The following is a 13763-nucleotide window of genomic DNA, read 5'->3' on the forward strand; positions in this document are numbered from 1 at the left end:
TTTTTCCTTTTTTCTGAAGAGCGTAGTTTGATGTTTATGAGTGACGTTAATGTATTCCATTACAAAAGACAGCAGACAGATACCGTGTTGTCAGTATTCGCGGGGACAGATACGGGCATAGGAAGACAGACAGGAGATGGCCCGGGAGGTGAAGTGGGGGGAGGGGGCTGTGACGTCGAAGGTCACCGGTGTCGCTCTCATGTGTCTAAGGTCTTGTCACAAGACTGCTAGGGACTGTCATGGAAATAACCCCCACCATTTTAAAGAAGTATAGAGTCTGTCAGTGTCGTTAAACGTTGGGTCGCATTTTCATAAAATATAAGAACCGCTTCTATTTTGGATTTTTTTTTTAAATTCCTTATTAAAATCCCTTGTTCCGATCTAAAAATAACTTCTTCATTCGGTCGTTTCTCACGCTTTTTAACTAATAATAAACATAGCAACACGCTATGACGTCAAGCGGCTTAGGAAAGTGTCGTGTGTGTAGCACATTCGCGATGGAGGTAACAACATCAACAACAGAGGAAACGCCTGTGTTGACGCGTGTTAGATCGGTGTGTAGTGTGTAGTTCAGCCTGGTTGGTGCGGTGTGTCAAATTATCTGGGAGTTCGTCTCAAAACTATAAAGTATGTAATTAACTTTTGTAACAAATTTAGAAATTACAGGCTGTATTTTAAATATTTTTCTCTTATTTATTTTTTATAGATCTACTTCTAATAGTAGTTTATTAAAACTTTAAATATTTACCTTTCAATTTAATATTTTTTCACTCCTTAAACACATTAGTACATTTTTACTGAAGGCTAATTTATTTAATCTTAATTACTATTAAAACTTCCTAGTTAATTAATTAAGCCTAAGCCTAAAGTATCAGAGAATATACCAAATGGAAGTTACTGAAAAATAAATAGCTCATCGTTTAATTATATTGTACATATAGTTGCTAATTTGAAGGACCTAAAACTAAACCTGACCACAACATTGTTTACAATGTGTTTTTCTCATTTCCGGAGTGAATGCTATAAATAACATTTCGGACTTTCCCTGTCTTTGTTTACTGTCCTGTCATTTCGTGTACTTTTCAATAGTAATGAAGAACAGTAGAAAAATGTCAAATACTATTTTTAATTAGTGGGTTTATTTTCTAGGGAAATGAAATACAACATTATTTTGGGTGAATGATCATCATCTTTTCCCGTTTGTGCCTAAGACACATGGGACAGTTGAAGTAGAGTTCACCTGTTTGAATTGCATACAATTGGATAAGGTGGTCAACATTATGCTCAGCGGCCTTTGTTTCGCTAACGCGAGTTAGGTACCCATCAGAGCTGTGTGGATGTAGGGACGTTCTATTGATTTGAACACGGATTAAAACTCGAGACTTTTGAATTATCAGTCTAGTTCTCTACCGCTAGGTCACGGTCAGTGGCGTAGCGAGGGGGGCGGGAGGGGTACATATGTCCCCAGGCGCCGACCCTAGGGGCGCCAAAATGGGTTGGAAAAAAATTAAAAGCTCATTTTAGCTGCAGTTTTGCATTATAAATACAAAAAAAAAAATATCTGGGGTTGGGGGGGGGGGGGGGGGAGGCGCCAAATTGAAAGTATGTCCCGGGGAGGGGGCGCCAAATTGAAAGTTTGTCACCGGCGGGCGCCGGGAAATCGCAACGCCTCTGGCCATGGTTGTGGGATGATAGTTTTATGAAATTATTCTTCAATGTTATTATACAGTACGCTCATAATCCATTACTATATATACCTTAATGCTCATATATAAAGCATTATCGTATCGAACATTTGCTCAAACATAATTTCGGTAAGGTCCACTCCACTGTTAATGTTAGAGTTATTGTTGCAGAGCAGATTAACGTTGAGGTGCATGCCATGTCTTTAACTGCTGGTATGACCCTGTCAGAGTTTCTTGAGTTTCTTTCAGGCATCTTTTCGGAAAGGAGGGGAGGTGGTGCCAACCCTCTTCCCAAAGAAAAAAGTCTGAATGAATGCCTTGTTAATTGTCTTCGGTTAGGTAACGGTAAGAGACTGCTAACTAAAATGGAATCGCACTATCATGATTAAAATTCTTATTTTCTATAATTTCAGGAATAAAAACATGAGTCTACTGAGGTGCGTCATTCTGGTTGCTATGGTAACAGAATTTGAAGTCAAAGTTGTTTCCTTTCCGTGGCGCATGAACAAAGGCCATCTGACCCACAGTGAGTTATACATGTCTTGAATTGTCTACCCTGTTTTCGTCTAAATGAACTCTAGTATTGGAAAAAAGCTGTTTTGTATTGTTTACTCTGTTTTCCTCTAAATGAATTTTTAGTATTGAAAAATAATCTGTTGTGTATAGTCTACTGTTTTTAGTCTAATCTGTTTTCGTCTAAATTTAATTTAGTATTGAAAAATAAGCTGTCGTGTATTGTCTACTCTGTTCCGTCTAAAAGAACTTTAGTATAGAAAAATAAGATGTTTATGATAAGGAAAGCATCTGAGGTTTTTTTTTTTTCCTACGATGTCACACTGTCAGTCAAAAAGAACAGCGTTTCTGGGTTATAAATTATGGTTTTTTTTTTAAATAAAGAGAGCTTATATTGCTTTGCATGCATACAATTTCAATTCTTAAAAATGTATTTTAAAATTCATTTTTTTTTTGTTATCTTATGTCTTATATTAACTTTCTTGTTCAATTACTGTAAAAATAATTTCAAAAGTTGATGGTAATGAAAAGAAAGATCGTACTCCATCTATACAGTGTTTTTTATTGATTATCCTGGCTTTTCAATCATATAAATAATTTAGTAATCATTGTAGCGTTGTTGGCTGACGCCGATTTTATTATGTTTGTGAATATAGTTTAGCCTGACTCTGAATCTGAATAGCTTTCTACTTTTCAAGCACAATTAAATTATATAGGTACGATTTAAATAACTACACAGCTTAACCGTATATTAAAGGTATATTAAACTACAAAATAAAATTTAAAACGCAAATGATATACCATAATTAACGGTGAATATTATAACCTTTACCTCGGTAAAAATCAACAAGGCTACTAGATCAGAATGGCATTCTAAAATATTCCATCTCAACCCAGTACACCATCCACCTTTATCAACTAGAATCACCAAGCATACACTTTTGTCAAAATTATTGAAAAAAAAAGCCCTATCAAAATAAAATATTTTTTCTTCAATACATCGCTTGCTTTCATCAGAATGCTTAGAGACGTAATTGCACGTCGGTCTATTTTTAACCGCACAATTTATTTAAAGTACCGCATTTCCTCAAGCGGTTAATTATTTCGGAAAGCTGAAAACAATCCGTTTGTCAGTATAGATGTGCCGTTGTCGCTACATGTCTAAGTCAAAACTGCGTATTTAATGTTGAAATTACTAGAAATTACTAGAACAGTTAAAAAATATTCTTAGTAACTCGATAGTTACATTTCAATTTACAGAATTTTGGAAGGTCGAACTAATTTAAAAAAAAAAAAAAAACTATTCCCCCCCCCCCCTCCTTATATCAACCACATAAACACACTTCCACACATCACTCCATATTGTTACACTTTAATTTATAGGCTCCGTAGATGCTGAGCTAATACAAAAGACCCCACCAAATTGACAGACACCCTCCTTCACACACATATACAGTTCTATTTATAGATTCCATAGTTGTTAGTTAATTGAAGAGACCTACGACCCCAACCATACAGATAGATAGACACCCCCACCCTCATACAAACATTGATACGATTCTATCGAGGTAATTGAAGAGACCCTCACCAAACCCACAGGCACACCCACACACCACGCCACACTGATACAGTTCTAATTATAGACTCCCGTTTTGTTGAGCTCATCGAATAGACCCAAGACCCCCATAGACACCCACACTCTACTCACACATACTCATACGCTTCTATTTATAGACTCCGTGGACATCGAGATAATCGAAGAGACCCACGACCCTTACGACCCCCACAACCCCCCCCCCCCCCCGCACACACACACTCTACCCACTCAAACTCATAAGCTTCTATATATAGACTTCGTGGACATCGAAGTAATCGAAGAAACCCACAACACCCGCGACCCCCACAAACCCCCCACACCGCAATCTACACACATATTCACACGCTTCTATTTATAGACTCCGTGGACATCGAGGTAATCGAAGAGACCCTCGACCCCCATAGACAAGCCCTCACTCTACACACTCACACACACACACACACACACATATATATATATATATATATATATATATATATATATATATATATATATATATATATATACACTTCTATTTATAGATTCTGTGGACATCGAGGTAATCGAAGAGACCCACGACCCCCACGACCCCCGCGACCCCCGCGACCCCCACAGAAACCGGCGCAGCACAGATCCCAGCCCCACCCTACCAGCACTACTGCATGTCCGGCTAAACCTCGGCGACCGGCACATCTCCCTGCGGGTGAGACGGAGCACCCCCAGCCGGTCGAGCCGGAGAGCCGTATCCGATTTCCCGGTGTTCGTCATTGTGGACGGGGAGATACGTCAGAAGGAGTTGACCCTTGACCCGGTGAGTATGGTAGAGTTTTTGTTTGTCGAGGGTTGTATTATCTGGTATAGTAGAGTTATCGTTTGTCGAGGGTTGTATCATCTGGTATGGTAGAGTTATCGTTTGTCGAGGGTTGTATTATCTGGTATGGTAGAGTTATCGTTTGTCGAGGGTTGTATTATCTGGTATGGTAGAGTTATCGTTTGTAGTAGGTTGTATGTACCTGGTATGGGACGGCGTGATAGAGAGCTAGACTGCTAACCCGAGAGTCTCAAGTTCGAATCCGGGTTCATATAAGTGGAACGTGCCTGAGTCCACCCAGCTCTGATGGGTACTTAACATACATTAGGGAAACAAAGGTGGCTGGGCATAGTGCTGACCACACTATCCCTTCATATGCCGAGATAATTGAATCAGATGAACTCTACTTCATCTGCCTCATCTGTCTCGGGAAGTATGTACCTGGTGGGATGATGTGGTCGAGTGGTATAGCTGAATAATGTGGTATAGTAATTTATTCCTAAGTGTCGGGTTGGCTCACATCTATTGGGTTTGCGTGGCCGGGTTGTAGCTTTAATGAGTACGAGCCGACCCGCGGCGTATCATACGCCGCTATTTAGTTGTTTTATTTTCTACTTTTCAGTAATTTATAATTTGTGAATTCGACAGTACCAATGCTGCCATTTGCTTTAAAACACTAACCGACCCTACACCCCCCCCCCACCCCGTGAAAGCAGCCTCCTCTTAGTTACCTCCTGTAAGTTTAAAATCGTTTCAAACTAAATTATCTGCCCCTAATAGCCGTCACTAAACCCGGCTCCACGATTTGTAAACATTTAACTTAGCGTGACCACAACTCACCAGACCTGGTGGGGGTGGGGTGGGGTGGTAGTGTTAGTGATAGAGAGAAAGAGAGGGGGCTGTAAGGAGGCGCTTGCAGCTTGTTTTCTAACGTCTCCCAGAAGAGAATTATATATATAGATGGTATACTTATCTAATGGTTTGGGACACGGGTTGGTTCAGATCTAGGTGGTCTGTGTGGTCGAATGGTAGAGCTAATAACAGCCAACTTAAATCCCCGTCTTCGACGCGATTCTTTATTACTATTCTTATCATACTCAAATCAATTGAACTAAAGCCTGTTGGGTATAAGAGTCATCACATAATAGCTATGGTAGATGAATTACAAAAGGACTTTTTTTTTCATTTTATTTTAGCTACATTAACCCAACTCTCTTCTGCTTAGTTTAGCATTTCCAGGTCTTAAATAATATGACATTTTTTGATATGACAAAAACTCATCTGTATTAGTCTGCTCTGTCATGCAAAAATATAGACTTCCTGTTTCTTACTGTATGTAATATATATATATATATATATATATATATATATATATATATATATATATATATATATATATATATATATGTATATATATATATATATATATATATATATATATATATATATATATATATATATATATGTATATATATATATATATACATATATATATATATATATATATATATATATATATATATATATATATATATATATATATATATATATATATATATATAAAGTATTTATGTATGTATGTATGTATTTCTTATTTGACATATTTTCCCAGCTAAGCCGTTTACAAACACTTATTTTTTAAGCGCAGTAAAAACAAGCTTCTATTTATATTTTATCCGATGCTTAAGGCGAAATAAAGGAAAACAACCTCTCGCGACAAATGCTAAATACAGGATTTAATTGTTTTTGTTTTAAATGGTGCACAAACAAAACCATAACTTTTTTTTTTTAAAGCTGACAAAATATTTTTGTCTTTAGCTACCTTTGCTTATAGCCTAGTCACTAGGGAAACCCTAAAAAGTAGGTCATTGCTAGTCGTGACGTCATTAATACATTTCTATTTTTATCTTTTAAAATGGTGGGAAAATTAGGGTTTTTCCTTATTAATTTTTTATACATGCATCCTCAACTGGACGTTAGTTAAAGCATGAGAGATTAGTTATGGTCCAGGAAATTAGCATTTGTTATTTAAAAGTGTAAGGTTGGCGAATGTACATTTTTAAATATAAATACAAATGTACTAGAATATATCTGTCAACATATCATTCGGTTTTTATAAGTCCAATGTTTCTTTCAGACTTTGTTCTCCCGGGGGGGGGGGGGGCACTTGATATTTTTTGGGAGGTGGATTACATTTTCCGGGGGTGGGGGGCACTGATAAAATTATATATTTTCTATTTAAATTCCATTTCGTTCGGCGAGGGGTGGGGATAGACTTTCTTCGGGGTGGGCTCAGTCCCACGTCCCCCCCCCCCTCACAAAAAAAGAGATACCTGGAAGAAACTCTGTATAAGACTTAAGAAGAAACCCGTATCTGTTAAGTATATTGTTCCCGTGTCTTAGAGCTTTGAACACATTTCATTAGACGAAAACGTTTGAAATCTACCCTTCAAACGACTCTACACCACTGTATTTTAATCTTGACCTAAACATCTACACATAGAACTAAGTAAATTCTCTAATATGTCAAACGTCATGTAAAAAGATAAATTTCTACTTAATATACTCTATCTACCATCACGTCTGTTTTTTTAAAGATTAATATTAATTTGAGTTCGAATCAGGGATCTAGTCAGTAGACCGTCCCTGAGTCCACCCAGTTCTGATGGCTACATAACTCACGTTAGGGAAAGTAAAGGCTGTTAGGCATAGTACTGAATACGCTATCTATCCCTTCATATGCCGAGGTCACAGAAACAGGTGAACTCTACTTCAATCGCCCCATAGATCGTCTGATTTGGAAGGGGAACTTTACGTTTAAGAAATATATTCATTTAAAAAAAAATACGATTACAGGTGTAGTATGAAATTATATTTTTATATTATTACAAATGTTTTACAAATGTACTATTTAAAAAAAATATAATAACAGGTGTATTATGAAAACACATCTATCGATTAACGCACTTAAAGTAAAGTAAAATAAAATCCTCATTCCGTAAATGGCGGACTCATGATGTAGGTGAAGCAGACTTCATCCGTTTCTGTAACCTCGCCATATGAGGGGGTAGTGTGATCAGTACTATGATGCCCAGCCATATTTACTTTCCCTAAGGTGAGGCAGGTACCGATTAGCGCTGGGTCGACTCAAAGAGGTACGTACGAGTTAGAAGACGTACACTCTACCATTCGACAACGCCCTTTACATACATATATATTTGTTTCAAATGTTACTAATGACCGTTTGATGTTTACAACTTTTAGAGGTCATTAAGGGCTCATTAATTAGTTCTTGAGTAGTTTACACTGAGTAGTTTCGCCTTCACCTTGAGTTTCAGTGACCTTCATTCCACATCATCAAGGTCAAGATTCACATTAAATTAGATAGTTTATTATATTTTTTTGTATATATTTTTTTTTTAATTTTTCACATTAATTACAGTAAGAGCAGGGCATTGCCCACATTAATTAAACATATTTATAAAGGTGAAGGTCAGCTCAGCGATGTTTTTTTAATGTTAGGTGTACAGTTAACTATGAGAAACTGTTTAAAGTTAGCTTCAAATAACTAAACACTCATTATATGATTTCAACAAAATTCAATAACCCAATACAGTCAACAGCCTATACTACGCATAACAAGTTGACAAGTGTACTTAAATGTGTTGGAAGGAATCCCTTCTAACAATATAATTAAGAACGCAGAAGAAGAAGAAGAACACAATTTTCACCTTGTTTAGCCCCATCACTTAATGGTCATTATTTGTTACGAGAAAAATGGCCCGTTGAGGAAGGATACACCGGGCGCTAGGTTGATAGTGCTGTCTCTTTTCTCTAAACAAAAACCACCCCCCCCACACACACCACCCCCACCCCCACCCACACCCCCACCCACACCACCCCAACCCCCCACCCCCCCCCCCACACACCACCCCCCCCACACACCACCCCCCCACCCCCACCCCTACACACACCACCCCACACACACACCACCCCCCACCCCCCACCCCCCCCCCCCAAAAAAAAACATGTCTACCGTCCCATTCAACGAAATATAATTATATACTTTTTCCAGTGTCCGCCCCCTCCCCGAAAATTCTACCCCCGCCCCCGAAAATTTCAAGTACCCCCACCCCTCTCCGGGGAGGAAAAAGTCTAAATTAAAACCACCCCCCCCCACTCAACCCCCCCCCCCCACCCCCACCCCCCTCAGACGTTCTTACGCGGGGGTGGGGCTTCGCCCCTACCCGAAGAATTGTATCCAAGAAACTCTTCACGCAAACCATTTAGATTAGACAACATTTCCTTTTTTTCAATGTTTCAATGACGTCATTACATTACTGTGTGCACTCTCTGGTTTGAGATTATGTTCTACTCTACGCTAAATGTGTCGACGTCATATTTCGTTTTTCGAATTACTGTGCAGGTTTTTAAATTCCTTGTGTTTTCTCTAGAGCGTTCTTGTCAGACAGATAGATAGATAGAGAGACAGCGAAACTATTATTATAGACGAGAAAAATGGCCCGTTGAGGAAGGATACACCGGGCGCTAGGTTGATAGTGATGTCTCTTTTCTCTAAACTAAAACCAACCCATCCCCCACACACACCTACCCCCAACCCCCAACCCCACCCCCCAGCCCCACCCACCCACCCCCACCCCCACCCCCCAAAAAAACATGTCTACCGTCCCATTCAACGAAATATAATTATATACTTTTTCCAGTGTCCGCCCCCTCCCCGAAAATTCTACCCCCGCCCCCGAAAATTTCAAGTACCCCCACCCCTCTCCGGGGAGGAAAAAGTCTAAAAGAAACACTGGTGTTGCGCTTAGCCACTACGCGAAGAATTGCATTAAAGAAATTGCGAGAAAACCACTTTTTAGATTAGACACATTAATTAGGCGGTAATTTTATTATAGAGTATCGATGAGGAAACCACCCCACCCCACCCCCCCCACACACACACCACCCCCACCCCCACCCCCACCCCCCCCACTCCCAAAAAAATCATGTCTACCGTCCCATTCAACGAAATATAATTATATACTTTTTCCAGTGTCCGCCCCCCTCCCCGAAAATTCTACCCCCGCCCCCGAAAATTTCAATTACCCCCACCCCTCTCCGGGGAGGAAAAAGTCTGAAAGAAACACTGGTGTCGCGCTTAGCCACTACCCGAAGAATTGCATTAAAGAAATTGCAAGAAAACCACTTTTTAGATTAGACACATTAATTAGGCGGAAATTTTTTATAGAGTATCGATGAGGAAACCACCCCACCCCACCCCCCCCCCACACACACACCACCCCCACCCCCCACCCCCACCCCCCACTCCCAAAAAAATCATGTCTACCGTCCCATTCAACGAAATATAATTATATACTTTTTCCAGTGTCCGCCCCCCTCCCCGAAAATTCTACCCCCGCCCCCGAAAATTTCAATTACCCCCACCCCTCTCCGGGGAGGAAAAAGTCTGCAAGAAACACTGGTGTCGCGCTTAGCCACTACCCGAAGAATTGCATTAAAGAAATTGCAAGAAAACCACTTTTTAGATTAGACACATTAATTAGGCGGTAATTTTATTATAGAGTATCGATGAGGAAACCACCCCACCCCACCCCCCCCCCACACACACACCACCCCCACCCCCACCCCCACCCCCCACTCCCAAAAAAATCATGTCTACCGTCCCATTCAACGAAATATAATTATATACTTTTTCCAGTGTCCGCCCCCCTCCCCGAAAATTCTACCCCCGCCCCCGAAAATTTCAATTACCCCCACCCCTCTCCGGGGAGGAAAAAGTCTGAAAGAAACACTGGTGTCGCGCTTAGCCACTACCCGAAGAATTGCATTAAAGAAATTGCAAGAAAACCACTTTTTAGATTAGACACATTAATTAGGCGGTAATTTTATTATAGAGTATCGATGAAGAAATTTCTTTTGAGTTGGGGGGGGGGGGGCTCAGACGTTCTTACGCGGGGGGTGGGGCTTCGCCCCTACCCGAAGAATTATATGCAAGAAACTCTTCACGCAAACCATTTAGATTAGACAAAATTTCCTTTTTTTCAATGTTTACGCGAGAATCAATGACGTCATATTACTGTGTGCACTCTCTGGTTTGAGATTATGTTCTACTCTATGCAAAATGTGTCGACGTCATATTTCGTTTTTCGAATTACTGTGCATGTTTTTATTTTGCTTGTGTTTTCTCTAGAGCGTTCTTGTCAGACAGAGCGTTCTTGTCAGACAGAGCGTTCTTGTCAGATAGACAGACAGCGAAACTATTATTATAGATAATAAGCCAAATATATCTTTACAATAAAACCAATAAGGCGTATCGCTCTACATACAATTACTACTTATAGCAAATCTTAACATTTTTTGAGTCCGTTTTGTTTTTGAAAAATATAAATAATCTGCTAGTTAGTATGTCTTGAGTTTCTTCTTGCATGGTCACTTATCTGTAGATTTTCTATATGCTTTGCTGACCCCTCCCCCCCCCCCCCCACTCCTCACGTGTAATTTAATATTTAATGATTCATGTTTTTAATGACAATATCAGATATTGTATCATTTTTAACTTCCATAATTATTTCTTTTTTGTTGTTTTTAACAATTTAAAATATAAATGTAATACTATTTTCTTTGCAGACAGTAGATTTTTACAGTAATGAGACGACAGGTAGCTCGTTTGTAGTTCGTAAATCAAGCAATCGATCACAGTTCATCATGGTACGTCTGATCTTGTTACTGTTTCTTGAAGTGTATTTACTTTATTCTGATGTAATCATAGCTTGTCAAGTATTCGCTCATTTATTCTCATTTCTTTTAATTGTGTCTGTTTTTAACACGTTTTTTAAAACGTTTTTCTTAACTCAGCTTCGCGTTTGTTTGTTTGGATGTTTGTTGTTAAAATTGACATCGAAAATTAGCCCACTTCTGATTGCTCTAGAGACCTGAAATTTGGCATGCATGCTACTTTCGCCTAACAATTTCAGATGCAATCATAAAAACTAGCAATTAGTGACCGTAATTAGCTTAATTTAATTACGCCCCAAGGACCATAAAATTGAGGACATGATTTCTAAAGATACCGACAAGACTGCAGTCCTATTGACAGAGTTACTTCGGCCCCAATCGATGTGAGCGCGCTGGCCGTGATCGTATAGTGGTTAGTACTTCGCGTTGTGGCCGCGACAACCCAGGTTCGAATCCTGGTCGCTCAAGATTTTTAGTCCGTGTATTTATAAACACTTTTTTAAAAACCACGTTTTTCATGTGTAGCAACGGACTAAAAAGGAGAAAATAAAATACTTAAAAAAAAACTTTTTAAAAAACCACGTTTTTCTTGTGGACTAAAAAGTAGAAAATAACTATTTACATACATTTGATGACAAAAAACGTGGGTCGGGCAGATGGGTCGGGAAATTTGATGGTGAACGTACCCACGTTTTTTGTCATCAAATGTATGTAAATAGTTATTTTCTACTTTTTAGTCCACAAGAAAAACGTGGTTTTTTAAAAAGTTTTTTTTTAAGTATTTTATATTAACTCAGCTTCGCGTGTGTTTGTTTGTTGTTAAAATTGACATCGAAAATTAGCCCACTTCTGATTGCTCTATAGATCTGAAATTTGGCATGCAGACTACTTTCGCCTAACAATTTCAGATGCAATCATAAAAACTAGCAATTAGAGACCGTAATTAGCTTAATTTAATTACGCCCTAAGGACCATAAAATTGAGGACATGATTTCTAAAGATACCGACAAGACTGAAGGCCTATTGACACAGTTACTTCGGCCCCAATCGATGTGAGCGCGCTGGCCGTGATCGCATAGTGGTTAGTACTTCGCGTTGTGGCCGCGACAACCCAGGTTCGAATCCTGGTCGCTCAAGATTTTTAGTCCGTGTATTTATAAACACTTAGTCAAGTCATACTTAATCAAGTCATTGGATAAAGTAGAAAATAAACTATATAAAAAACTTTTTTTTAAAAACCACGTTTTTCATGTGTAGCAACGGACTAAAAAGGAGAAAATATAATACTTAAAAAAAACTTTTTAAAAAACCACGTTTTTCTTGTGGACTAAAAAGTAGAAAATAACTATTTACATACATTTGATGACAAAAAACTTGGGTCGGGCAGATGGGTCGGGAAATTTGATGGTGAACGTACCCACGTTTTTTGTCATCAAATGTATGTAAATAGTTATTTTCTACTTTTTAGTCCACAAGAAAAACGTGGTTTTTTTAAAAGTTTTTTTTTAAGTATTTTATTACAATCGTATTGATTCGCAATGTATTGTAATAATAGTTCATTTGATTCATAAGAGGAAAACAAAATCTAGCTGAAAATGTTCATATTTATAAAACACTCAATCTTAATATACCTGATTAAGAAAAAAAATTATTGCTTCTATAAAGAAAAGACTAGGTTAAGAGCTATATATACAAATAGTGATGTGTAGGCATTTTACATGGTTTAGGTGAAGTCATATTCGAACCAGTAGTCAGGGCATAGGCTACATGTTATAGGGTAACCTTGTGCCCCTTGGGTTATATTAGCTGCACTCATCCTTCTTGACCACGCCTCTAGATGGGGGGGGGGGGGGTAATTTTATGAAATTCAAACACAGGTGACTATTTTCACTTACCCGTTATGGTTAGTTTTATGTTATGAGATTAAGGTTAGGATTAGACTGAATGTTATGCTTATTTTAATGCCTTTTATTATTACGAGGAACTACCCTAAGACAATCGTAAGCTATATACTCATATGATGTGCATTCATTTCTCAAGAAATTAAGTAAATAATTCGTCATTACATTGTAAGCCGTCACTGGTACATTGTCTACATACTGCATACCTATGTTCCATAGTAGAGTGCAGCAGCTGATTTATACGATGCAAAAACTAAAGGTCAACCCATTAACCTAAATCCGAAATTTATTTGCTTACTTAGTTGAATACCAACACTTTCACAAAACATTAAATGCTGCGTCTACTTATTCATCATCTTTTTTCCATCCCTAAGACAAATAAAGCAGATAAAGTAGTCTTCTTGCTACATGTTACAATTAGATTTTAGCCCAAATTCTGTAGTATATGACGTAAATAAGTCGCGGATTTAAATTTGGTCTAAGTTTCGCATTACCAGGCGACTTTAACTGCCTCATTA

At 38.4% G+C, this 13763-nt stretch overlaps 1 protein-coding gene across 2 annotated transcripts in view; it reads left to right on the forward strand.

Moving 5' to 3' along the window:
• LOC131950905 (uncharacterized) overlaps positions 1-13763 on the forward strand; it is a 39666-nt gene that overhangs the window by 3919 nt on the left and 21984 nt on the right. The window contains exons 1-4 of one of the 2 annotated variants that reach the window (XM_059313112.1): positions 360-627; positions 2099-2211; positions 4317-4585; positions 11237-11317. In XM_059313112.1, coding sequence (XP_059169095.1) covers positions 2109-2211; positions 4317-4585; positions 11237-11317 — 453 coding nt within the window. In that variant the 5' untranslated portion in view covers positions 360-627; positions 2099-2108. Of the gene's footprint in view, positions 1-359; positions 628-2098; positions 2212-4316; positions 4586-11236; positions 11318-13763 lie in introns of those variants that run through there. The other variant, XM_059313111.1, reaches the window with a different exon arrangement.

The sequence above is a fragment of the Physella acuta genome, unplaced genomic scaffold (assembly GCF_028476545.2).
Source record: "Physella acuta isolate Inbredline_101_S28 unplaced genomic scaffold, ASM2847654v3 ptg000786l, whole genome shotgun sequence".
NCBI lineage: Eukaryota > Metazoa > Mollusca > Gastropoda > Physidae > Physella > Physella acuta.